Raw genomic sequence first — 27,268 nt, 5'->3', positions numbered from 1 at the left:
GCTGCTGATCGCTGACGCGCCATCACACCACGCGCCGCCGCGGCCGCCGATTGGCCGGGGGCGACCTGGTCTCATTGACAACAAACCGCGGGGGGCGCGCGCGCCGCTGCCGTGGCGGCGGGCAGGTGGGGGCGGGGCCGCCGGCCGGCCGGGGCGGCCCAAGATGGCGCGGGGTCGGCGGCGCTCGCCGGCAGCCTCCGCTTGAGCGCCCGGGGCGGCGGCGGGGGTTCATGCGCCGGTGCGCCCGGCCGCGGCAGGCCCCTGCGCGATGGAGGGCGGCGAGCTGGGCGTGGAGAACATGGAGACCCTGACCGAGCTGGGCGACGAGCTCACCCTGGGCGACATCGACGGTGGGCGCCGCGGAAAGGGGGTGGGGTGGGGAGGCGGCGCGCGTGGGCTCCCCCACGCGGGGGGGGGGGAGCTCTCATGCCCGTCCGCGCGGGTCCGGGGCTGCTGGTGCCGCCCGGGGGGTAGGGTGCGTGGGTGGGGTGGCTCTAGGATCTCGCTGCGTGGGGTGTTCCCCCCCCCCCCCCAAGTGGGGAGTGGGAGCGCAGGGTGGCCGCACCGGCTTGGGCCCGCGGCGTGGGGTGCGCTTCCCACGCGGTACGGGCTTCCAGCGCGCGTGGGGGGGGTTAGCGGGGAATCCCCCGTCCCGGGTGGGTAAAGGCGGCGGTGCGGGGCGCGTCCCGCCGGGCAACGCTCGCCTGGCGAGCGGCCACGCGTGTCTCCCCACGTGGCGCGGGCAGCCGACGGCCAGCTCCGCCTGGGGAGCGCTTTTGAGTGACTTTCATGAGGCTGACCCACGCCGGGGGGCGTCGAGGCAGTAACCGCAAGAAGCCGCGTGGGGGTCCGAGCCCACACAGCCGCCGAGCCCTTCCTCCCAGCCGTGGCCGCTGCCGGCACGGGAGAGGGTTGGAGAAAGTGATTACCTTGCCTCTATCCTCCTGCCTCAGACCCACGGGGCAAATGGTGCGGCCCGGGTTCCCCTCGTGTTTCCTCGTGGCTCTCTTAAAGTCAGTGCCAAATGATTGCTGGAGCTGTGCCGCCACTAGTGTCTGTGGGAGGAGGCCGTGCCTCCTCGCCCTCCTCCACCAAAACAGGTGTAACTCCTTAAATGTCCCTTTTTTTCCCCCCCGTCCCACCCTAAAACTTCACCGCATCGACGCCAGAGCTCAGACCCACGAGAAAATCCCCGTTTTCCACCGAAGCGCAGCGGAACGAAGCGCCCGCGCGCGGCGCCGTACTCAGTGTTTCCCCAAACAGCGCCTGAAAGCCCAGGAAAGATGTCATTTCTCGACGAGCTCTGCCGTAGGCTGGGGACGGGAGCGGGCTCAGCTCCCCTGCTCTGCTCAGCTGGAATCCCAGCCAGAGCGCGGCTTTGGGGGGTGATGCCTAAAGCGTCCTCGTTTAGCAGTTAGGAAGTAAAATTAAACTAGTGCTTTTAAGTTTCTAATTGCAATTGATTTGTGGTGTAGCTAGGGGCAAAATTTATACTTTTTTTTTTTTTCTTTATCATACATAAAAGAAGAATATACCTTATGAGAATGTAAGGGGCTTAGTTATCACTCATAAAGTTGCCGGTGCAAATCGAAGGTGGTGTTTGCTCTTGTTTAAGCGCAACGTAATGACTTCTCAGGATCCATATGGAAACGGAGACGAATTCCGATGAACCCGGAGCCAGCTCTGAAGCGCGGTGTGCCCAGGGAGGTGTGATTCAGAGCGATGAGTAGCTCAGGAGAAAGAGCTTCCCCTTCCTCCCCAGCTCCTGGGGTGGATTTTCCTGGGGTGGGGGAGGTATATGACAATCCTGATTTTTTTTTTTTTTTTTGGTACTCCGACACGGATTCATCTCAGGGTTTGAAATTCTGCAAGGGTTTTGATTAGGTTTTTAAGTCTTCTTGTTGGCGGGTCTCGGCGTTCCTCTCCCGTTCAGGCCGAGGGGCCCTCACCGCCTGCTCCATGGCTTTTGGTTTTCCGCGGTGGAGGAGGAACCACGCCGGTCCAGCAGATGTGCCGACGCCTCTGGGATGCCGGCGCTCACCGGGTCGCACACCAGGACGGGGCGCGAGGCTGGTCGGGGGGGTCCCGGCGCTGAGCCGAAGGTGTCTGGCTCTGCCTTGGCACAAGCTCCTCCGCCGTCCGTGGGCTGTCCTGCGTGGCCGCAGGTACCTCCTTGCTGGAGGGGTGCTGCCGGGTGCCGCCTTGCCCTGGGGGTAACGCCGGAGAGCGAGGCCCGAGTCGGTCATGGGTGCGAAGCGGGTCTGGGTTTGGGGCAGAGGGGTTGTTTCTGTCGAGGTTGGGATCTCCGCCACTTTGTATTTCTCAAAGCACGGCGTCTCCAGCAGCTTGAGGAAGGGCCGCCCGTGTGCAGGCTCTGAGCTACCACCTGGGAGAGGCAGCTAAAGCCCAGCCCTCGCCTTTCTGCCAGGTATTCGGGCGCTGGGCTAATACAAGCAGCAGAAGTCCTTGGTGGGCTTGGTTTCGTAATACCTTGTTGACATTTTTTTAGCCTTGGGCTGGGCTGGGATAGTTTTCTGCAGTAACATCTCACTCCACCTTAGGGACTGAGAACTCTTTGGCACCAAGGGTGCCGGTGATCTGGCGACGATGGGTTTATCACCGATAGCCATCCTCCCAAAGCACCCGAGCTTCCTAACAGTTAATGTAGACACTTGCTCTGTTCTCTGTGTAGGCAAAGGTGTTTTAAAAGAAAGAGATTAGGATTTTGCCGTTTCTCCTGCTTTTTATTTTCCTTGTGTTGCTGCTAGGGCAATTCTTCGGCACTCTAAAAGAAGTGGGTTTGATCCCCTGGCAGTCTGATTTTTAAGAATGAATGTTTAGACTTTTTGCATTTAGTCAAAATTGTTATTTATGATAAAGATGTGATTTAACTTGTGAGAGCAAGAGTAGGTTTTTAAATAAGGTACTAAATCTGCTGCGTTGAACACAATGTTCTTTAAAATACAGTACTTGAAATTTGTCTCTTACACTGGAATTTGCTCTTCCAGAGCAAATCTCATCCGATTTATGTTTATTCCCCGCTTGCAGTAGTGCGGTCTGATAGTGAAATAGCAGTGCCATCAAATGAAGAGCTTGAGAAGTACGTAGTTGGGATTATCAAGTTTATCATGTCGGCATTTATTTGGGATGGTCTCAGCTGCAGTCGGTTAGAGGGTGAAAAGCTGCTTAATACCCATCTAGATGTTATGCAGAAGTGTTAATCTTTAAACAGCCCTCCTTGCTCTGGTAATGTTTTGTGAAAGTTTCCTGAGGCATTGCATTAAAAAAAAAATAAATAAATCTTTCGTTCATCTAGTTAAAAGCGGAGACAAAGGTTTGGTCCGGCTGGTCCCCGAGGGCGGCTGCTGCTCCGTGCCGGGGGAACTGCGCGTCCCCACTTACTGTCGGGTTATAAATAGGTCAGGAGGACACATCTCCTCCCAAGCTCCTCCATCCAACAGACTCAAGTTCTTAAGAGCAGTGGTTGTGGTCAGTGCTTAAATGTGTGTCAGGGCGTGGAGAGATTGCTGTCGGAAGGGGAGAAGAGTACTATCGTAGAAATATAGAAATATGGCGAAACATTTGTTGAGGGAGCAAGAGGCTTGGAGGACGATCCCTGTGCTCTGTCTCAGGAGTGTCAGGCAAATTAATTGGATGAAGTGTGGGTGGCATTTTGGAGAAGCAAATTAATAGTCCTCTTATTGCTGGGACAATTTCCACAGAAACATTTTGTGAAAAGTCTGCTTCTTCGAACCCCCTTCATAAACCACAGCATCAACGTCCTTTGGGTTTGTGGATTGGAAAGCTCCTGGTGTAAGGAGCACTTTGCCATATTTTTTCCTCTAAATCGGAAGTCTATTTTCTACTTTCTAAACCTGAATTTATTATTTAGTTATAAACCCTCTGTTATGTTTGTGGGTCCCCTTCCTTTTTTCCTACTTCCAGAAAAAAAATAAACAGGCCTTGGAGAAAGCTGTGGAAGAGCCAGTGCAGCGTGGGCAGATCCTGGGGTGGGGAAGGATGTCTGACTCCTCACGCCACCGCCCATGCACAGATCAGGGAAAGCGTTCAGGTAGCTTAAGGTACATAATTGGATTAAATTGGATTAGACGGAGGGAAGAGGAAGCCTTGCTTATGAACAATGACTTCTCGGTTGTGAATTTTTTTTCTGTGGGGGGAAGGCTGTAGTGTTGTGTAGTGTTGTGGTAGGAGCCTCTTGATGTGGGCTGATAAAATACTGGAGAGGGTGGGATGGAGAGAAACTGCTGTGCAGGGGTTGCAGGCAGGGGATAAATAGGCAAAAAAACCCAAAAAAAGTTATTCTGGTGGTTTAAACACACGCATGGATTTCTCCTGTTACAGTTCTATAAAGTGTTGTTTCCTTTAGTGTTTTTTCCCCAATTCCTGGTACGCTTGAAAGTAGAACAAAGTTAAGATGAATTCTTATCCTATTTCTTCATTTTCCAGGTACTCAGTGGGGCAGGAGGGATAGGGGACTTGAAGCCACCCTAAAAGTTGGGTGGGAGAACAGTTAGTGCTGGAATTGTGGAGGTGCTTGGTTTCTCCCTTCTGCAAGGATTAGGTTGGAGCAGTGACGGAATGAGACTCTAATATTTTAAATGTATTGGAGATGGCTTTACATTCTAGTATTTGCTTGGAGCCTGTAGCCTGGAAAAGTGTTGTAGGAGAGTCCTGCCTTTCCCCCTGAGCAGCAGCAGCAGTGCCCCACTGCTGGCCACCTCTTGGTTTCTCTCTGGAGATGTTAGATTGGTGTGATATGTTCTCCAGAGGTTTTGAAGGACCTGGACCTCCCTTCTGTGCATGCACGCCAGCATTCGAGTCCTGACCTCGTGGCAGGTGACAAGGTGTATGGGCAATAAAATAGCACTGAATGCTTTTTCTTCTGTTTTGCAGAGATGCTGCAGTTCGTCAGTAACCAGGCAGGGGACTTTCCAGATCTGTTTTCGGATCACTTCTGCGGCACCTTCCAGGGCAGTGGCGGCAGCAGCAGCAGCAGCAGCAGCGGCGGCGGTGGGACCCTGGAGCCGCAGTTGCAGCGACCGTACAGCCAGGTGCAGCTCCAGCCCTTCCCACCGCCTCCCGCCTCCCCCCAGCTCCAGAGCCTGCCGGTCAAAGCGGTGCAGGCAACACCTCCGGCCCCTCCGCGGTCGGCCCCTCTCCTTCAGCCCCGGCCCCCGCTCCAGCCTCAGCTCCAGCAGCAGGCCGTGATGATTACGCCAACGTTCAGCTCTGCTCCCCAGACCAGGATTATCCAGCAGCCGGTGATCTACCAGAACGCGGCCACGAGTTTCCAAGGTAGCGGTCAGGGTGCTCAGGCTATGGGTGCGCATGGTGCACTCGTGATTTCAGGGTGCTTAGGCTACGGGTGCGCATGGTGCATTCGTGATTTTGGGGTGCTCAGGCTATGGGTGCGCATGGTGCACTCATGATTTTGGGGTGCTCAGGCTACGGGTGCGCATGGTGCACTCGTGATAAATGGTGTTGGTGTTCAAACTCCAAAAGCATCCTCAGCCACCACAAGCATGATGATCCTTCTTTTGCAGTGCTGTCTGTGGGGTGTCCCTTCTCCTGCCTACATGGCTTTGGAGTTGGGGGGGGCGTGAGAAACTGTCATAAATGAGATCTGAAGTCTTCATGTGTCCTCTTGTGATAGTTGTCATCTTGCTGCTCTCCTCTGTTATGGTCTTCTCTCCTATGCCTCTTTGGAGGCCTGAGAAAAGTATGTCTAAAAAAATGGTTGTCAGCAGCCCTGTCCTGCTGATGGGTGCAGTAGGCAGGTCCAGTGCTGAAGCTCTGGTCTGTCCCATGTGGCAGTCTGGAATGAAGGGACATTTTAATTACCGAAGTCTCAAGTACAGTACTTGTATTGAACAAAGACACTCATAGGGATGTTTAACGATGACCGGATCTTCCTTTGTGAATGCTGGTCGGTCTTGATCCTTTTCAGTAGGTGTTGATTCTTTACATGATAAACAGGATCCTAGGGTACACCAAGATCAGCAGGAGTGGGCAAGTACTCCGTAATGTCACTGAAGTAATGAGTCCTGTGCTATCAAACCAATGGTTTTTTACTTTATTTTCTCTTAGCTGATCCTCCGTGCCTCCTGGAAAGCTGCTATTCTAGATGCAGTGTCTTCTTGCAGGAGGCACCAAAGGAGCTGGAAGCTTCCCAAGGTGTGGGATGTGTTAGCTGAAGGCTGCCTACAGAGAAGCTCTGGGAAGAGGAGGAGTGAAGCTAGGAGCGTTTATGGGTTCCAGCACAGAGACCTATGTCTCTGGACTATTCCTGACATCTCTTCTGCTTTTCAGTTCTCCAGCCTCAAGTCCAGAGCCTGGTGACATCCTCCCAGGTTCAGCCGGTTGCCATCCAGCAGCAAGTGCAGACTGTGCAGGCCCAGCGAGTGCTAACGCAGGCTGCCAATGGCACCATCCAGACGTTAACACCGGCCACGGTCCAGACGGTCACTGCACCACAGGTCCAGCAAGTTCCAGTAAGTAAAAACGAGGAATGAAACAGGGATCCAGCAGCAGAATAAATTGCTTTTGTGGGTCTGGTCTCCTGGCTTGCCAGGGAGAAGGTGGTGAAGCTTGTGGGGGTGGCGGTCCTGGCTAGGATTACTTTTGCACAAAGTGTGAGAGGTATTTCTAGCCAGCCTATGTTCCAGAAGCGTTTTACTTCATGCAAGTCGTGCATGAGAGTCCCTGTTGTGAGCCGTGATGTGACTTGAAGTAATGGGCAAGAAGGCTCAGAAACCGTTTTCACTAAAACATCTGCGTAACTAAACTTGGTCTAAAATATTTTTGTAACTTGGTGCTGCCAAACTGGATTGGAAACCTTACTTGAACAAGCTTTCTTTGACTTTTTCCTCCTTCTTTGAAAGTCCACCACCTCTACCATGTCTTATAAGGGACGGGTGATACGGGAATGTTTTCTTCCAATTCTTCTGCCACAGTTTCTTTGATCTTTTTGCTGCTACAGTGTCGTGTGACTTTTGTTTTAAAACATACATATGAGAGTGAAAAAGTCTTGTATTTCTTTGTGTTAGATAAAAACATGGCTAGGGGATATTCTCAGTATGGCAAAGTTGCTTTGGTTCAATTGTACCATGCTATCTATAGTGTTCTCTGTATTTGAGACTCAGCGAGGTATTTGAACACGTAAGAGCAAGCTGTCTTATGGCAAAATAACTTACTGTTGGTTTTGATCTGCTTAACATTCATGGTACAGATCCTTTCAGTGAAATCAGAGGGGGGAAAAGCTACTGCAGCTATCTGGGAAGTGCTGTAGCCAAAGCAGGCTGTTCTAGCCATGTTAGACTCTGGGTACTCAACCAGTTACTGCAGAGAGCTAATTATAGGTGTAATTGGAGAGGGGAAGGGAACTTTTCCATCAGCTCTTCCGTGTTTTTACATACTCGCTTACTTCTGGTGACTGATTTGAAAACCAGTGTGCTGGTGTTTCCTCTGCTCCCCTCCCACCAGTGCTGTTTAGACTGTCTCATGGTCAGAGTTTGCATCAGGGGCTGACAAAAACCATTCAGGTGATGCAGGGTGCAAGGTGAAAGAAATACTCACTCTGCTCTTTTGCCATCCACTGAGATGTCGTCGCTTACCTCTGGCTACTGAGATCACCAGAGAAATACATGCCTACTCTCTGCATCACCTGTAACTTCTTTCAACCTAGGTTCTGGTCCAACCTCAGATCATAAAAACGGACTCCCTTGTCTTGACGACCCTGAAAGCGGACGGTAATCCCGTTATGGCCGCGGTACAGAACCCAGCGCTGACAGCACTCACTGCTCCCATTCAGACCACAGCTCTGCAGGTACCATACAGATGTTCTTCTTCCTTCCCTCTCCTCGCTGACGTCCATCCCTCTTAATGCAAGGAAGAGGTGTGGGCTTTAGTATTCTGTAGTGGTGCAAATGGGAGGGGTTTCAAGGGCTGCCCCAAACATATCCAGAGTGAGTAATACCCTGTTTCTGCCAAGGCTAAACACACAGATTGTACTTTTTTTGGCAGCCTCCCATGGCCAGTAAGCAAAGACCAAGGGCACGTTTCTGTTTACCTTTTTCTGGTATTACAAGGAGAGGAATATGACCTAAAAATTCCATCCAGTTTTTAACCTCTGGAAGATATTTGAAACTGAAAGCTAACTCACTCAGAATACCTGTGGAACTTCCTTGTCCCCCTCAGTAGTGTCTAAGAGCAGTATGTTGAATGTGAAAACTAATTAAGCTTCTTTTCAAAGGGTGTTTGCAGTGAGGATTCAGTATAATCATTGGAGATGGCAGCTGTGCTTCATGGCCTCCACTTCTTATCAACTCAGAGAAACTTGTGCCCCCAAAGACGCATTTATTATAATCTAGTACATTCTGAACAGATATCTCTGTTCAAGTATTTACTGGGGGAGATAAACTTGCAAGTCTGGACTTAAGTTTTGACTTCTTTTGCATAGCATGGTAGGCTTCTTATGTACTTATTAGCAGCCAGGCTAGTCTTCAATTAACCTCCTTGCTTTTAGGTGACATTTTCACCCAGAGGTGAGGCTTATGTGATTGTGTCTGGCTGAGCGACAATCCATAAAGCATTTTGAACACATGGAAATTTGGTGGAAATTAGCCAAGGAAAAGTGTAGGACTTGAATTCACTTATTTGTCAAGGTCCAGCTTGAAATGAAACTAAATTAATTTCTAATATCCCAATTAAAATAATATTTCGGAGTCAAAATTGTTCCTGAAGTTGCTCACGGCTAGTTTATTCTCATTTATGTTAGTCTGTCTTTTGACAGAAATACCTCTTCCTCTCCGTAACCACTTCCCTGATCCTTGGTGTACTTTAGAGAGCATGTGTACCCTTCTCAATCTTGTTTTGCTGGGTTAATCTAAACTAACTTTACCCCAACTGCCCTAGAAGCCCCTCTGTGCAACTGTTCTGGTGGGACTCATAATCTTTATCGCAGAGTACATACTGCTTTAGTTTGGTGTAGATGGCCTGTCCTACATCGAGATGTCCCAAGTTTGAGCTTTTCACACCAGTGTGTATCACTCATTGCCTTAGTTCCTCATCTTAAGGCATCTTTATAGCTTATGCATCTATTTTTTTTCCATTTAATTGAATTCAGATCAACTGCATTGCTCAAGCCAAGGTTTGTTTTTCCATAGTCAGGTCCTTTCTAACATTGCCGTTACCAGTTTGGAAGTAGCATTCCCTGTTGGTGATTTGATGACTTAATTTGTCCACAGAAAAGGTAGATTTGGACACTTGGGGTGTAAGGATTGTAGGAGCAAGGAGGAGCCTTGGTCTGTTTCTCTATTTAGTGGATGAATAGAGCACGGTATTGGCGGAGGAGTGTTGATGCTCTTGGAGAACAAGAGATGTCCTTACTCCCTAGTGACCAGTGTGGGAGGCAGAGTGGCAGATTTTTCCTGTGCTGCTGTGCCAATGCTTGTGCCAGCTAAGGAAGACGGGAGGAAATTGACATATCTCTTCTTTTCTGAGCTGTAGAAACTTGTCCTGATTCTTCTTTTGTTTACTCCTTTTTCTTTTGCCATCGTAAACCTGATCTAAATTGGCTGATTGCTCATGGCCCTTGTTACGCATGGTCTTCGTAGACCCTCGTTGGGAGCAATGGGACCATTTTGACGACAATGCCGGTGATGGTGGGACAAGAAAAGGTGCCTATCAAACAAGTTCCTGGGGCTGTCAAGCAACCAGAACCACCTAAAGAAGGAGAGAGGAGAACAACTCACAATATAATTGAAAAGCGTTACCGGTCATCCATAAATGACAAGATAATTGAGCTGAAGGACCTTGTCATGGGGACAGATGCCAAGGTAAAGATGTGGAATAAGAGCAAATCTAGTGTCATAATACTTTGTCTTCAGGTGCTCATTGCTCTACCAAATGAAGTAGTTGGGTACATGCGACTGTTAGTAGTATGCACACGTACGCTGGGATAAGACTGGTGAGAAACACTTGTGTGATGGAAAGCTTGATCATTGTATTCAGGAAGGTTCACCTGCAAAATGTTTATTTTACTATCTTAGTGGTACTGTTTCTTGAAAATAAGCTACATCTTATGCATTTGTTCTTATATCAGGTCTAACTTAAATAGGCCCTCTAGGTAAAATATCCAAGTGGCTGTTCTGATAACTCTGCCAAACCAGAGCTTGCTTGATTTAAGTTTCCTTTTCTGTGTGACTGCAGTAGGGACGAGGGTTTACAGAGCTTTCTAGTTTGTTTCCTTTAGATACTGAGTTGTACAAACTCTTGCTTGCTCAAATATTAGAAGCTTTATTGCACCAGGTATTCAGGGTTGTCCTATTCACTTTATGCTATTCACTTTGTCCTATTCACTTTATGCTGGCAGAGCCGGGAGTAGTATTCTTGATACCTTGCATGGTCTCCATACAAATACATTCACTAGTGAAGTCAATTCCTGTTGCTGGGTGGAATTGGAAGCTTACATTTTAAAAACATTGGTAATGTGTGGTGGCTTCGTAGTACTTTGGGCTTGTGTTTACAAGCTAAACTTTGCTGCTGCTGGAAGCAAGTATGTTCATGGGGATGGCCAAGGGAGTGAGGCAAGAGAGAACCACTTATCTCAGAATTAAACAGTGAACAATAGTTAACAGACAGCAGCTTGTTCCATCCCAGAAGAGAGCCACTTAATTTAAAAAATGTGGTACTTTCAAAGGACTATGTCTGGCTGAAACCTAAATGTGAACTCTGTTGTAATTTGGATGTTAATCTGTTTCCATTGTACTATTTTTATAAGATCTTTGAGAGACCCCAGTCCTTGTGTGTCTTTCAAAGTCTGATACCTTGCCCACAGAGTGTGCCCCGCTACTAGTTTTTTTGCAGCTGCTGCGTGGTCCTTTACACTCTTTTCTTTCTATCTATCACCACACGATACAAAAGGTTGTGGTATCCCTACAAGCAGGAGTGACCCTTTGTCGCTCTTCATATAAACTGCTTTCTGTACGTCTTAATTCCTTGCAGATGCACAAGTCTGGAGTCCTGAGAAAAGCCATTGATTACATTAAATACCTACAGCAGGCCAACCATAAGCTGAGGCAGGAGAACATGGTTCTGAAGCTGGCTAACCAAAAAAACAGTAAGTTGTGGAGGCTGTGCGGCAGGGGGGAGGCAGTCAGCATGAACGTCGGATGCCTTTTGCAGTTTCTTACCCTTGGCAAAGGTAGATAACGTGCACGTTGCATTGATAGTGGCCAGTGTTACTGCAGATGACAGAGCCAATCTGAGTGATGCTAGCAGGATGCAGGATTGAGAAACGTGTGCACTGATTTTTGCAGAGCTGTTGAAGGGCATTGACCTAAGCAGTCTGGTTGACAACGATGTGGATCTGAAGATAGATGACTTCAACCAGAACGTGCTGCTGATGTCTCCTCCAGCCTCTGACTCAGGATCCCAGGCTGGCTTCTCTCCCTACTCCATTGATTCAGAGCCAGGAAGCCCACTCCTTGATGATGCAAAGGTATTTGTGACTTCAGTTGTCAAATTCGAGGCATCTACTTCAGGGATACCTAAGGGCCAGAATTTAAATTCTCCTAATTCTCAACAGTGGAACCAGCGGACATCTGGCAAGCAGATCTGTAGGGGTCAGAGATCCTTTGTAAGGATGAGGAAGGTGCACGGGTGTGTTTTATCTTTTCTTAAATGATTACTTAAAAGTAGTAATTATGTGGTTATGATTTCTTAAAAGACTACTTCCTGAGCTGTATTATCTGAGCTGTACTTAGCCTTCAGCCCCTGTGGAGTCTCTGTGGACTTACAGTGCATGTTCATGACCCAAAGAGCCCGTGGCTTTCCAGGGATATGTATGTCCAGTGAATAAAGCAGGAGAAATTGGAAAAGGATGATGACATTAGCTGTGGTTAATGAGACCATAAGTAACCACAGTAACAGAAAGCTGTTAGCTGTCTTCGGCTGACAGGTTTGTTTTGTGGATATCACAGAAGAAGTGGGTCTTCTGGGAGATCCTCAAAAGAGTAAGGGCAGCAAAGGTTAATCCTAGCCTAAACCAGGGATCCAGTTAATGATAATTGAAATGACTGGGAGCAGAAGGAAGGTGAAGGTACTCAAATACTTCAGCCTTATCTTACTAAGCCAGGGAAAGCTTCACTGAGTTGCTGATCTTGATCTTAAAAGCAAATTTTAAAACATGTTCTGTTTCTCCTTCTTCCCTACCCCTCCCTTGGCGTAAGCATTTTTTTGTTCTACAGAATGGTAAGCAGCTTTTTCTCTCCTCTTTTCTCTCCACTCCTATTCCTTTGAAGGTTAAAGATGAGCCTGACTCTCCTCCTGCGGCCCTTGGTATGGTGGATCGCTCTCGAATACTTCTCTGTGCTCTCACGTTCCTTTGCCTTTCCTTCAATCCTCTGACATCCCTCCTGGACGCCCGGGGAACCCCGGAGTCCGACAGCCCGGTGCGCCACGGCTCTGGCAGGAACGTGCTGACCATTGAGTCAGGTAACGAACTAGAATAGTTTGGACCACAGAAAGTGGCCAGGCTTACGTGGTCTCCCTGAAGACCATCTCCAGCTACGACGGCTGCAGGCCACGAGGTGGATTGTCGGTGTGATTCAGTAGAGTGGTTTTGTGTGTTCTGGGAGTTGTACGACCTCTGTTTAATGGTTGGGGAGGGGTAGTAACTGCAGGGCTGGGTGTGGGAGGAGAGCCAGCCCAGAGTGCTTGGATGTGGTTCTGGTTGACATCCGCATCCAGTGTTCTTCATGCACAAAACCAGCCATTGCTCAGCATGGTGAGGTAGAGGGGGCACCCATTTGTACCCCAGCAGCCTGGGCTCTTGGGACAGACCCTTGAAAAGTAGTTCAGGATAAGGGGAGTCCTCCTGTCCTTACCAGTCTTTGAGGCATGTTCACTTTATATTTGTTTTTAAGGTAACTGGCTGCTTTTTGTAACTTAATAATAAAGTAATAGGTGAAGAATTACTTCAGAAACACTGTTGCTATAGACTCTTGCAACTGGCCCGTTCAATACACTTATTCCATAATATTCCTAGTTTAGAGTACAGCAGCTTAGGGGAGGGCAGGGGATTCTGTAGGCGTGCTGTCATTTCCCGGACTGGTAAATATGCTTCCTCAGTGTCGCTTTGTAAACTTAATTAACACCAGAAAATGACACTGAAGTATTGAGTACCCATGGGTGTATGATAGAGAAATCAGAATACAAGGTGGTCTAGGAAAACTAAATGCTGACTCAGTTATTTTATAAATCAGTCTTGTAAAAATAACTATTTTTATTTAGTTGGGAATGTTGTGGCTTGGAGTTTGGATGAAGAGCTGTTGATACAGGTGTTTCCTGATTAAAATGCAGTCTTTGCAGAAGTTGATACCACATGTGGCAAGCGTAGCAAGACATCCTTCTGGATCTGTGCTCATCCTGTTGCTAGGCTTTTGGTGTCCAGATTAACTTTTAACTTTCCTTTTGGGATGTCCATTGCAGATGCAGGTGGTTGGTTTGGCTGGATGATGCCCACGCTGATCCTGTGGCTCGTGAATGGAGTGATTGTACTGAGTGTGTTCATAAAGCTCCTTGTGCATGGAGAGCCGGTGACCCGGCTGCACTCAAGGTCATCGGTCACGTTCTGGAGGCATCGCAAGCAAGCGGACCTGGATTTGGCACGGGTAAAGTTGACTTGTTGTTTTGCATCAAACACATCTTCTAGGAGGGGGTGCGGGTAAATGCAGCTTAGTGAGGCAGTGGCTCGGCACTTGCAAGAGCATGGTATTCCTCGAGTGGATTATCCTGTCTGACTTCAGAGAAGCTGGTGCTAGGTTGTCTTGAGTGGATTGCCGTCCTCCCTCAGCCTAAATTAGTGAGGCATGGACATCAGCATTGGAAGAGGCTCCTAACATCTGTCCTTGTTCCTTGCTGCTGCATCTTGTAGCAATCTTTGGCAGCAAGGTCTTGGTTTTTGTCCAGAATCTGGCCTCTGCTGTGTCTGTCTGTTTACTGTCCTCCTGCCTCTTGGAAGTCTTCTCCATCGTTGAGGCAACATTTGGCTCTTGATATGGGGACCCTGAAACTTCTATGTTGTTTGAGAAGGCAGGAAGCTCCTCTCACCTAGTGCCGATGTGTCTCACGGGCAGTGCAGGATCAGAGCCATGTGTGGAAAGATATGCGTAGGGCCAGATTTGAAGCTGGTGTAAATTGCTTTCATGTTTACCGGGACTGACTTCCCTCAGCTAAAGATCTTGTCCTAGCTTGCACATCAGTTTGTCTCGCTCCCAATGCTAAGGAGGTCCCAAAGTGTCTCTGATGGTGCTTTTTGTTGTTGAACCTTTTGTCGTGTTATTTGCCAGGGGGATTTTGCTGCAGCTGCGTCAAACTTGCAGACTTGCCTGTCGGTACTCGGCCGAGCGCTGCCAGCTTCCCGCCTGGACTTGGCCTGCAGCCTGTCCTGGAACGTGATCCGCTACAGCCTGCAGAAGCTGGCGCTGGTGCGGTGGCTGCTGAAGAGGACTTCTCATCAGTGGCGGGCAAGGGAGGCCACTGCAGGCTTCGAGGACGAGGCCAAGACCAGTGCTCGGGATGCGGCTCTAGCGTATCACAAGCTCCATCAGCTCCACATAACAGGTAGGAGCAGAGGTGGCAGATCTGCTGTCCTCGTTTTGCCAAATGAGGAGGCTCAGAGCTGATCCTGGGCAATACAGGGAGAGCACTTTGGCCTCCCTCCTCTGGGAGGGCTGCTGTTGGAAATTAGCCTGATGAATTTCAGGAGCCACTTACTAAAACACAGCAGGTTCATGCAATAAAAGAGCTCTGTAAGAACGGCCGAAGCAACAGCAGTGTCTTGAGTTACGTGTTCCTGAGTCTGCAGAGGTGGCTGAGAGTCTTTCCCAAGCAGCAGCTGATGGAGTCCAGTCACTTTTTGCTGCTGTTAAGGGCTTGTTTCGTCCCTATCGCTTGGGAACGTGATGTGGAAGCAGGGGCTGGGGTTAATTGCTGGAAGAATTTACATTTCCGAAGCTGTGCAGAGCGCAGATTGCCAGTTGGTGTTGATATGCTTTGAAAACCTGGGCGTGTGCACATGTACTAAGGAAGTGCTTGAATGTTCCTTGTGAATGGTTGTTTTTGGCGTTTCCTTGGCAAACCAATTTGCGGTGTTAATAGGCTCCGAGCACATCAGAAATCCAGCTAAACTTCCTTCTGCCTAATCATGCTGTGTGAATTGCAGCCATGCCGCCAGGGATAAGTTCCTGTCCTTAATGTTATCTGTGTAGGTACAGGTGTGGATTGCAAAGGAGTTCAGTTTTAAGATAATGATGAATATAGCGAGACAAAATTTGCTGATGGTTTTATCATAACTGGTTTAGCTATGCAGGGCTTTCTTGCAGAAACAAAGCTGTGGATGCCAACCTTGGTATCTGTGGAGGGAAGACTCAGTTAAAGTTGTTCTGTTGCCTGAATACAAAGTAGGCATATGATGTTGTAAATGTCTCGTGTTAACAGGTTCTCATTTGTCTCTTTAGGGTAGTAGCGCTGCAAATCACAGTAGTATTTAGTAGCTGGTACTGTGATGTCAAAAGTTAACCCTTTTCCTGTCCTTTCTGGTGCAGGTAAACTTCCCTCCAGCTCAGCTTACTCAGGCTTGCACATGGCCCTGTGTGCTGTGAATCTGGCTGAGTGCGCAGAAGAAAAGATCCCACCCAGCACAATGGCAGAAATCCACCTGACGGCTGCAGTTGGCTTGAAAACCCGCTGTGGAGGCAAGCTTGGCTTCCTGGCGGTGAGTTGTCGTCTCCTCTCCCATCATACCTTCAAGCAGAGCTCTAGGAAGGCCTGCAAGCTGGCACTGCTGTAGCTCAGGGCATCTGCTAGCACTACAATTACAATATGGCCCGCAATTACGATACGAGCTGTAATGACCTTCGTCCTCGGTGGTGTGTCTCCCTGGGTGCTGTTCTCAATCTTAGCCTCTCCTTTCCCCAGAGCTACTTTCTAAGCCAAGCTCAAAGCCTGTGCAGCTCGGAGCGGAGTGCCATTCCTGACTCGTTGCGTTGGCTGTGCCATCCCCTGGGACAGAAGTTTTTTGTGGAGCGAAGCTGGACGGTGAAGTCTGCTGCGAAGGAGAGCCTGTACTGCACCCAAAGGAACCCCGGTGAGAGCTGCTTGTGTCCCGAGTGCGTGGCCTCCCAGCACTTCAAGCCTGGCAGTCTCTCCACCTCTGGGACAAAAGCGGGTGTCTTGTTTGAGAGCGTGCTCTTGTACGTCTGGCCTGCTTGTGGTCTTGATGGGCGAGAGGGGCTGTGGAGCTGAGGGACGTCTCCTCAGCCTGCAGGAGCTGGTTCTCTTCCCTTTGTATACTGTGCTGTGTCGTCCCGCTTGTGTCTTTGTATGCTGGAGCACAACCTAGATGTGGCCCCAAATGACTGGGGGGTGACTTTGGGGTGACCAAGGTTTATCCTCCGCAGAGCAGCATCACCACCATTTTGCTGAGTGGCTGAAGTGGCACAGGGATGTTTGGCCAAGGGCTGCAGCTTGTAATGGGTAATAAGTAAGAGTAATGGCTAATGAGTACGAATGGTAGTTTAAAAGGCCCTGAAACTTAGTCTTTAGAAATTTTTGCATTAATTCCTCAAGAATTTTCCTCTACTGCTCTTCCTCTTGCTCCTACATTTTGATTCTTTTTGGTTGTGTTGGGAGGTGGCTATCATTGTAGGCAAGTGAAATGGTTTGGTTTTTTAATTCCTCTCTAGCGGATCCCATTGCACAAGTTCACCAGGCATTTTGTGAGAACCTGCTAGAGCGAGCAGTGGATTCGCTCGTGAAGCCTCAGACTAGGAAAGAGCTAGCGGGACAGGAAGAGGAGGAGGAGCCATGGTAAGTTTGTGTGCTGTGCTGGGGACTGCTGGCCGCAGCTGCAGGCTCTGAGGCAGAGCTCACAACCATTGACCAAGTGCTCTGGGGCAAACTGAGTGGTTGGTCCTTACTAAAGACTTGAAACGACAGCGTAAGTCTGATCACCACAGCTTATTAGATGGGTGAGCTCTACCTCTTCATATTAAAACCTCTGAAGTCAAAGGTGAACCCGGGTGTGGTAAGGGTTTTTGGTGTCAGCTGGCATAGTGCTGGTTGATTCCTCAACTGGATGGATGGCACTTTCTCTGCTGACAAAGCTTAATGTTCAGGAACACTAAAATTAGTGTGCACCTACCACTTCTATAGACCAGAACATACGTCCTGGCCTCTAAGAGCATGAAGGTCTGGCATGTCAGAGAGTGACCCCTCCAGCTCACTATGTTATGCATGAGGGTGTTCTCCTAACTCAACGAAGTGCCACACTTACCACCAGTGAAAAATCAAACCGGCGCGTGGCAAGAGTGGGAGAGATGATGTTGGCCGAAATTGTCCTTGGTCTCTGCAAGCTCTGTAACCAAATGAAAGGGGCTGATAGGTGGGAATTGGAGCAGCTCTTTCCTGGACTCGGCGGGAGGTGGAGCCCCAGCCTTTTCCAGTAATTCTGCACTGTTTCTAGCTGATCTCCAGATTTGCTAATGCCAGGCAAACAGTAGGTAAATATATGGGAAACTCTGTAAGGATCCTGTCCCCAAAAAGTGTGGGTAAAAGCCTCAAATGGGAATATAACCTGGTTTCCCTACCTGTGTAGGGAAAATATTGCACGTTTAGCTCCCCCCCCCCCCCCCCCCCCCTCGCAATCTCACGTCTGTTTTCTAGCAGCATTGCAGAGAACGAGCAGCAGTTTGGTCTAATTGCTTGCAAAATACAAATGCTTGTGATGCGATGCTGCTGTTGATGATGAGAGAAGGTAGCAGGATTTGTATAAGTGAGGTGGATTGCCAATATACTTGTGGGAGTCCTGTCTCATGGAAAGGACTAGCTTTAATAATACAGCAAGCCTTCCGCCCCCACCTCCACCGGGGGTAGGAGCTCAAGGTCTTCCTCTGTAGCATGTCCCAGGAAATTAGATCATTGCCACATGCGCTACTTTGACCAACACTATGAACACGTTATCACTTGCATTCATATATATTTGCATGTATGCAAATAGTCACTCGCAGAACTGTAGTTCAGTCTCTTTTGGAGGCAGCGATTGAAAAGGAGCCTGTAATCAACTTGTAACATATGTCATGTCCAGCAACTCTGTAGTTGAGGTGAGACTCCTGAGGTTGACTCTAGTGCTGTGCTGGTCTCCTTGCATGGGGAGGTGTGAGGCTACTCCTCCATGAGCATCTGTCGGTGCGCTTCCACTCAGGGCAGTCTCATCAGTCTGATGGTGTTGTGTTACTTGTGGAGCTTGAACTTCCTGCTGGCTTAACAGGTCAACATTGTTTAAAAATGCCTTGTGACTGATGAGAAATGCCTTCAGGCTTTGGTATCTCCTGTTTGACAGCATAGCGAAGGTCTGCCTTGCTTCTTGTTTCAGTGAGTTCTCTAGTGCCATGGAGTACCTGAAATTGCTCAACTCTTTCTTGGACTCGATGGGAAGTGGAGCCCCACCCTTTGCCAGCAATTCTGTACTCAAGTCTGCCTTGGGTAAGTCCAGCAGAACCGAAGCTCTCCCAGCTGCAGGAACTACTGCTGATACGTGTTCCCTCTCTCCCCATCGCTTCTCAAACTCCAGGCAAGGAGGAGCGTGGTCCTTGGAGTGAAACTTGATTGCTGAGCAGCAGCACACCACAATGTGGTATGGCAGCTCAGACTGGAAGAGGGTGGTTGGGAAGGCTCGTAAATTCGGCTGTGTGTCGTAATGCTGGGTGCCCAGGTGGGACTGCAGTTACTTGTATCGATGGGCATTTTCCAAGCTGAAACCTGTGCCCTCACCTGAAAGCTTGCTCCTGGCAATGCAAAGCAAGAGGAAGGGTGTAGCGTATAAACGAGCATAGCAGTGTTGCAGTTGAGGTACAGAAAGTTTTTTTCTTTTCCCACTTAATTACCTATTGGACAAAATACAGATTGACCTCCCTTTCACAGCAGCTGTCGTGTATATTCCTCAATCTCCAGAGACCTGCAACCCCTGCTGTAGACAAGCTCTGGGCATCTATTGGGAGGCACTTGTTTTGGTCCCTTGGTGTATATTTAGTGGGATAATGAGAGCTGTAGAGTCCCTCTGAGCCGTGCGCTCATCTGGGCTTGGCTGATAGCAGGCTGCTGGAGTATTTGTCTTGCTTGGTGTTGCTACAGACAGCACCTGACAGCTCACAGGGATGCTGCTGGAGCTTTAGACACAGACTAACTGTGCTATACCTAAGATGTGTAGAGCAAACACTGAAAGAAAACTAGATACTTCTTTTTCAAGGGATTGGTTTTTTTTATAAAGGGAAGTCTATATTTGGGTCAATCTTGTAATGAAATTTAAAAGCAACTCAGAGTAGCACAGCCTATGTCCTTTGGCCCTAGATAAGCTTTGGGAAGTTTTTGAAGGGATGTTAAATAACGGAGGAAGTGCTACAGGGAACCTGATGTATTATTTACGAGCTTGATGGTGATTAGTGCCAAGGCACAGTATGTACAAGTAGAGTTGTTACTTTGGGGTGGTGAGCGGAGATCCTTGTCAGGAAGAAAATCAACAGATTTCTAGACAAGTAGATGGGGTAAGTTCTTGTTGACAAGATACAAACTCAGCACCCAAAACTCTGCGGTCAGATGTGGGGTGTTTCCAAGTCCCTTTGTGTTCCTGCAGCATGTTTCAGCGTTTACCCAGACAGCTGCATTCCCATGGGATCAGTTTGGGCTCGTTAGCATCGATCTTGGCAGAAGGCACTGGCAAGGGCACGTGACGCCTGCCCGATTCTCTGAGCAGGAAGGAGCCGGGTGTCCTCTCCTGGGTTGCAGTTTGTGATTCTGTTTCACAGGCCCTGATGTGGTGTGCAGATGGTGGTCAGCAGCAGTGGCTATGGCAATCGGTTGGCTCAGAGGGGATGACGCAGCTGTGAGGTCACATTTCGCGGAAGTGGAGCGCATGCCGAAATCCCTGGAGATGTCAGAGTGCGTAGGCCTTGTACGACTTTCAAACCCCTACTCCTTCTAAAGAGGAGCAGCTCTTCCCCCAACCCCTGTCCTGTGGGCTACCCCTATCTGTGCTCTGGAGTTGCACATCTCTTGTGCTCTGGGACGCAATAATGCACCATGCTCAGAAATCGATGTGTAGATCAAGGCTTGAAGGCTGATATTAGAACTGTGGACTGGAAGTGTCAGAATTGGTGCTTTAGGGATGTCTTTTGGCTTTGTTCTAATTGCACAGCCTCCCGCCTTCCAAAATCAAACAACAGAACTCACGCACTGATGGAAAGGCTAGTGTCACCATCTTGGTTCTTTTGCATTAAAGCTGCTTAGCCAGTTTCCTTCCATTTCTCTGAGCAGTCTGTGTAGGTGAGGAATAATTTCCATATTTTTTCACTCTAAGAAATGATATCTCTGCTCTTGGAGATGGGAGGGTGAAAGCTGATGCTGGTTGCTGCTTGAGCTCAGCTCCTAGGGCTGCCCTGTGGCAGCATGACGTGGTACTGCTTGAAAGCAGCGCGCTCTTTCTCTTTCAGGAATGCCCTGGTGAAAGCCACCTTCTACGTCTGTAAAGCCATGCAGACCTCGCTGTCTGGGAAGGCAGATGGACAGCAGAGCTCCCTGGGTCACTGCGAGAGGGCCAGCAGTCAGTTGTGGAACAGCCTCAACATGAGCAGCGGCGTCTCCAGCACCGTCCTCAACAACGTAAGAACTATAAGCCCCGGGATAACACGTCGTCTGTTGTAGTTGTTGGTCTTGCTGCAGGTGTATCACTTCCCCATTGTGTGTATCTGCATTCTCCATCGATCCTGTGTCCGATGGGAGTAGAATGGAAACTTCCTCCCTTTCCTTCCAAAGGGCATTGACATCTTTCTGCCCCTGCTGTATGGAGGAGCAGAGCTGCAGGTACAACACCATTTCCCTGGGCATGGTCTCCCACTCTGGGAGTTGGCTGAGCTCCCACTCTTCTCCTGCCAGTACCTGTCACCCCTTTCTGGTGCTTTGACCACTTTGAACTTGGTCCATGGAAAGCATCCATCTCTGTCCTCCAAATGAAGTTGCTGACACCTGTAAAGCAGGACCTCATTAAGTCAAGTCTGCTCTGTTTTGGGCAGCACTCATGAGTGTTTGAACCCTCTACCGCAAAAGTAGGACTATGCCGTGCTATTCCTGAGTTTGTGTGGGGCTTGTTTCTCTTCTTTCCAGGATTACCTAAAGCTGGAGCTTCCCTGCATGGCATGTGGGACACCGTTCTGGTCCCTTCTGTCGCTCCTGGGTGGCAGCTGTAGTGCATTGTAGTTGCATTGCATGTTGTGGCAGTAACTGTGCAATGTTTCTGCAGTGCAGTACAGAGGCACTCTCTGCTTCGGCAGCGCGAGTAGAGTGCCCTAAGAGCAACTAGGACAGCGAGCGATGCTAGGAGGCAGCAGCAGATGGGGAAAAGGGATTTGGGCAGCCACTGTGGGCTGTGTCAAGATTGCCTTTTTTTCTCTGCAGGCAGCAAGGCTGTCTTTGCTGTTTCGCACTAGTTAGTATCGCCATTTGGGCAGGAAAGCCTTTGCAGAAGGCTGGGGCATTGCTGGTGCAATATCCCCTTGGCACGTCTTGTCTGGAGTGGGGTCGGGGTCAGTCTTGCGGGGGTGGTGGCTCTCCTGGAGGGGACAGCCGCTCCTTGGGCACAACCTGGCACTTGTTCCTTAGGCTGGACCTCTCGGTGCCAGGCCCCAGAGATGCCGCATGGGCAAAAGGCAAAGTCCTGCTCCCTTCGGTGCATCGTGGTGGGGCGACTCGGCTGGGAGGGCCGGGGAGCCCCCCGGGTGGGCAGGAGGTGCTGCGGCTGCCCTCCCGTGGGCCGTGTCAGCAGCTGTGTAGCAAACGGCCTGTTACTCGCCTGATGGGTTGTGTTAATAAGCGTGTGTGCCCGGGCCCCCTGGCTCTTGCAGATGATCCAGCTGCTGGCCTGTGACTTGCTGCTCTCTCTCCGCACCAGCCTGTGGCAGAAGCAGGCGAACGCCAGCCAGGCCCTGGGTGAGACCTACCATGCCTCGGCCCCCGAGCTGACGGGCTTCCAGCGTGACCTCGGCAGCCTGCGCAAGCTGGCCCACGGCTTCAGGCCCGCCTATCGCAAGGTGACGGCTTGCATCCCCTGCCCGCTCTGCCTCCAGCTTAGCTATAGCCCTTCCTGGGGGGGCAATGGGGAAGCTGTGGCCCTTGGAAGCGTAGGGTGTACCTGGGCTTGAGGTGGGATGGGGTCTGCCACCAGCAGCCTCCATACTTTCTCTTGGTGGGTGATGAGGGAGGCTCTCATGGGAGTCCGTGCGTGTGGGGAGGTATCCGCCTTAGTTTCTACGTAGAAAACCATCAGCACGTCTGTATTGCCAAGCAAATACAATGGTATCCTGTTCTGTAACGTGGCTTCGGACTGGGTCAGTCCCTCTAGGGAGTGTGGAAGGAGGCTTCCTCAGCCATGTTGGCTCTGCGGGTAGCGGGGGGTCAGATGCCTTCTGCACCTGTAGAGCACCAGGTGCTTCTCTGGGGGTTTTCCCCCCACTTCTGTTCTGTTTAGTCTTATCTAGATTTAAGCCTCTGTAGAGGAAGTGTAGTCTACTACTTAGCCGAGAGAGTTGTCCTGGTATTGTCCAAACTCTGGATTTAAAAGTTTGATGCTGTTACTGGGGCACTGCACGAGCAGCCTGGGGCGAGACGCCCGCCTAGGCCACAGTGCCAGGGTTTGCTCTCCCGTTTTCCACCCTGTTTCCTGCTCTCGTTCCTCCCCCTTTCCAGGCCACTCACAGTTATGTGTCAAAAGCTTTTGTTTTTCCTCCTCATGGTTGCTCTGACCTGCAAATTCCCCGGAGACAGGTGGAAAAATGAGGGAGAAGCATGGAAGTGGGTCTGTGTTGTTGTCGAGGCATCAGCGCTCTGCTCTCGAAACGCGGTGGCTGAGGGCTGATGCGAGTTCAGCCGCAGCATCACCCCCGTGCTGGCCCACCTCTCATCCCCTGTCCTGCCTTCCCTTCCAGGTCTTCCTCCACGAGGCCACCGTGCGCCTGATGGCGGGTGCCAGCCCTACCCGCACCCACCAGCTGCTGGAGCACAGCTTGAGGCGACGCACACCCCAGAGCAGCAAGCAAGGTCAGCCCCGGGGCTGGGGCAGCAACCCACTGCCGGGGGGACTGGGAAGGGGCAGCGCTCGGGAGGGGGCATTAGCTGCAGCCTGCAGTGTCTTCCCCATGTCAGAGGCTCAGGATAATGAGCTCCTGTCAGCCTTTGGCTCACGGCGATGCTTTTGCCACGCTCTCTACAAGCTGGCTAACGTGAGCTGCCAGCCCTGGGCTGGAGGTGTTGGCGAACGGGCTGGAAAACATTTGCCTTTGTGTAGCCACGCGTGCATGAAATGGCAGGCTGGAGTTCAGGGCAGTCAATGCAAAGGCAGAAGCCAGGAATCCTAAAAGGGAGAGTCAAGAGATGTGCTGGCTGTAAAATCCCTTGGGGGTTTAAGAAAATGGGCAGATGTGTGTGCCCATGCTGGGATGAGCCCTAGGAAGGGAAGTGAACGGGACCGTCTCTGTAGAAGACAGGATTGCCCGTCTCTGCCTGACTCCAGCTCAGACTGTTCTCCCCTGCCAGCCTAAAGCAGCTGCTTGGGGATCCGCAGGGTGCCCCTCGCTCTTGGTACAGCTGGGAGACACCAGCAAGGGATGCCTGTGCTAACTGGTGCCAGCCGAGGGCCTGCATGGCGGGGTTTCATCATGCAAGGTGGTAGCTTCATCGTGAGCTTTCTCTCTCCTCTTTGCGCATAGGTGAACTGGACACCCTGCCGGGCCAGAGGGAGCGAGCCACGGCCATCCTGCTGGCCTGCCGCCATCTCCCCCTCTCCTTCCTCTCCTCGCCGGGCCAGCGAGCAGTCCTGCTGGCTGAGGCCGCCCGTACCCTGGAGAAGGTGGGGGACAAGCGCTCCTGCAACGACTGCCAGCAGATGATCGTCAAGCTGAGCGGGGGCACAGCCATCGCTGCCTCCTAATGCTGGCGCGGGGCCGCCTCGTGCAAAGACAGCCTGGTTGACCATCAGCCTGGACTTCCCTTCTGGAGCTTAAAAAAAAAACAACAACAAACAAAAAAACAAAAAAAAACCCCCAAGTGCTAGGTTAGGGCTGTGCTGGTGGGATTGCGATGGGGTGGGGAGGGAGGGAGGGTTTTGGTTTTTTTTAACTTGCCCCAAGTTTAGCTTTATTAGCCCCCTTGCTTGTTCTCAGGCGCTGCAGCAGAAATCTGTCTAGTTGTGGTTTTTGCGACTGTGCCTGGGGCTGTTGGGAAGCGCTGCCCTGACCTGGAGCCCCCATCCCTGCGGGGGGGGAGAAGCCCACAAGCCCAAGGCATAGAGAAGAGGCACATCCCGTGTCTGTCCTCAAGGGCATTTTGTTCCCTTTCCAAACACCTCTGCGGAAAGAAACCTTTGGGGAGGGCAGAGGATCTGCTCAAGCCTTGCCCCGCGGGGCTGCTGGGGTCAGGGGCTGTTCCCGAGAGAGAGGGGGAAGGCACCAGCTTTCCTTGAGCTGTGTGTCAGGAAACTGAAGCCCCCTAGACCCAACTTAGAGGTGCTCTGGGAGTATCGCTTGGGTCCAGTGCTGCCCAGCAACTTTCTCTACAGTTTTTATACCGGTCTTTTTATAGGAGTGTTTGTGGCTTTACAAAAACGTAGGGAACGATGCAGCAGACTTCCCTTCCTCTCCACTTCATGTGTCTCCTTCCTGTGATAGCTGCCTCTGGTTTTTGGCAGGGGGCTGGGTTTGTGGCAGCCTATGACAAGCAGAGCCTTGTAGAAGGCCAGGGTGTCCCTGGTCATCTGGTGCTGGGTGGCAGCAGAGGCGGACATGCAGGCCCCTGCGCTCGGCATGAAGGGTGAATGCTTCTCTGGTGCCTTTTTGTTGATGAAGAAACAATTTTTAGAAACAGTTTTTTAATTTTACTCAACTCCCAGAACTTGTCTTCAGGTGTTTCTCCTTCCCTTCTCCAACTGCTCAACAGCTCCTGAGCTCCTGCAGGGACTGGGAGGCACTGGTTCAGGGTGCGAGTCTCCCAGCTCTGTTACCATCGCTATTCAGAGCAGTTTGACTTGGAGGTGTTGAGTCGCCTGTGACTTTCCAAGAGGGGGAGGCAGATTGGGGACAGGGAGGGAACGGTTTGCCCTCCTTCTCTCTGCCTTTCCTGTTGCATCTCTCCAAAGAAGTGCAAAGCGGTTGCTCTCACGTGTGCAAATGCGGGAACCAGCCTTTGGCAGGTGGGCATTGCTGTTTCTCTGTGCGTAGCTGGCATGTGCTCCGTGTCGGCAGCTAGTAGCACTTAGGTATGGCCAGCAGCCCAATCCTATCGTGTCCCAGTCGGGCCCGCACAGGCTGACTCCTGCGAAATCAGAACTTGGGCTGTTTTGCAAGAAGCTTCTGCACGTATCCAGCTTTTGCAGAGGGGCACAAGAGCTTGAGCTCCTTCCCAAATGAAGGGAAAAGGATGGGGGCTTGTTGTCCTGCCTTGCATGGGTTCTTTTGGCATCTGGGAGGGGGATTTCATGTGCTGCAGGAATTTAACGCAAGTAATGCTAGCCTTAGAATTGCCTGGCTTCAACAAGATGGAAACGGGGGCCAGGAGAATCCTGTCTCCCAGCAAAGCCTGTTCCCAGTGATCCTGGGCTATGGCTGCGAACAGAAGCATGGGGACCAGAAGACGCTTCCCTCCCTCCCCCGTATTTGGGGAATAGCTGGTGGACACCCAGCTGCAATGGCTGGCAGCCTGTGCTTCTCGCCCTCCTGGCAGGCAGGGCTGTCCCTTGCTTCCCAGTGTCAGCAGTTGGAGGGGAGCTCATCTGTGAGGGGGAGAGGTTGCTCTTGGGTGTCTTTGATCAGTGTAGGGGTGCTCTGGTGGCAGCCGCTTCTGCTTTGAGCAGGTATCCTAAGCGTGCAGAACAGCTCTTGGGTTTGAGTGGGTTTTGGTTGCCCATCCTCAGTTTCTTAGCTTATCAGTGATCCTATTTTGGGGGGTGGATCACATCCTCCTGCTTTTTCTCCTCTTAAGCGGCTCTCGCACTCACTTCCTGGTCATGGGTTTTTCCTAAAATACAGAAACTCCTTACCTGTGGCAACCTCCGAGTTACTTCTTATTTCCCCAGATCTGCGTCCGACATGTGGAAAGTTTTGTGCTTTAGTAAAAGAGGAAGCGAGACTTTTGGAAAACAGAGATGCTGAGGCTTCACTTTGTCACTAACAGTGGACCGAGTCCTGGGGGACGGGCTGCAGGGAGTCCGGCTGGGCTGGGGGTGGGAGGCCGAAACCCTGGTAGCTAATGGCATGATCCACGGAGGGTCCTAGCACTGCTGGTACTTCTCTCCCCTCCAGGGCAAGGGATCTTTGTCCTGTTTTTTCTACACTGTTCATAAATTTGCTGCCCGTCTGTCCCTACAACTTTTTTTATATGTGTGTGTATATACTGTAACTTTTTTTTGTTTGTGGGTGGGAGGAAATTGTTTTATGGATTATGTGAAGAAAGTCTATTTATCCACGTGGATTTCAGAGTAGGGATGCTTTGTGAAATGAGGTGCAACTGGTGGTGGGGAGGTTCCCCAGGGAACATATCTGCTGTCTGAAAACCCTGTTCCAGGGCTCATGGGCACCTGTTACCTAATAAAGGCGAATGTTACCACCACCTCCTGCCTGCCCTCTTTCTCTCAGCCCTCTTCATCCCACCCAGCAGCTGCTCTTAAGCATAGGTGAGCCTGAAATGTCCTTCAGAGAGATCCAACCACACCAGTGCCTCAGGAAGGTGTCACTCCTTTGTCCAGATAACCTGGAAAATGGAGGTGTACGGCTTGCAACGAAAGATGGTCCCGTCGTGGGGCAAGCGTGGGGTGCTTGTGCTCCTTTGGAAGCAAGAGGCTGATGGCTTGGAAGCAAGGCAGAGCTGGGCCCGAAGCCTGCAATTTTAAGAGCATCTATATGGGAGGAAAGGTTTTACCTGACCTTGCTTGGAACAATGTCCTTTCGCTCCATCTCTTCCTTTCTCTGCTCCCCCTGGTAAAACTCTGTCAGAACCATTAAACTTCAGACAGAGGAGATCTGTTTGGTTTTCGTGTAGCTGCTCAAAGGGTTTTGCAGTTGGCCCTGGAAGCTGTGTTCCCACCACGTTCCCCATCAGGGGGGGTTCCCCAGGCCCTGTGGGAGTGGGCTTTGCACTCTACTGCCCG

General features: G+C 50.6%; 1 protein-coding gene across 1 annotated transcript; it reads left to right on the top strand.

Moving 5' to 3' along the window:
• The first annotated feature begins 121 nt into the window (after positions 1 to 121).
• Positions 122 to 26,730, top strand: SREBF2 (sterol regulatory element binding transcription factor 2). Its single transcript, XM_072867990.1, has 19 exons — positions 122 to 350; positions 4,915 to 5,316; positions 6,331 to 6,512; positions 7,706 to 7,846; positions 9,636 to 9,857; positions 11,026 to 11,140; positions 11,340 to 11,521; positions 12,324 to 12,516; positions 13,513 to 13,694; positions 14,373 to 14,646; positions 15,630 to 15,799; positions 16,003 to 16,171; positions 16,770 to 16,893; positions 18,458 to 18,567; positions 19,887 to 20,019; positions 20,571 to 20,739; positions 21,978 to 22,163; positions 23,058 to 23,169; positions 23,838 to 26,730. The coding sequence occupies exons 1-19, from the start codon at positions 269 to 271 to the stop codon at positions 24,056 to 24,058; spliced, it is 3,369 nt and encodes a 1,122-aa protein (XP_072724091.1). The 5' UTR covers positions 122 to 268; the 3' UTR covers positions 24,059 to 26,730.
• Positions 26,731 to 27,268: the final 538 nt, after the last annotated feature.

Source organism: Ciconia boyciana, chromosome 1 (genome assembly GCF_034638445.1).
Source record: "Ciconia boyciana chromosome 1, ASM3463844v1, whole genome shotgun sequence".
NCBI lineage: Eukaryota > Metazoa > Chordata > Aves > Ciconiiformes > Ciconiidae > Ciconia > Ciconia boyciana.
This window is presented reverse-complemented; position numbering and strand designations above follow the sequence as displayed.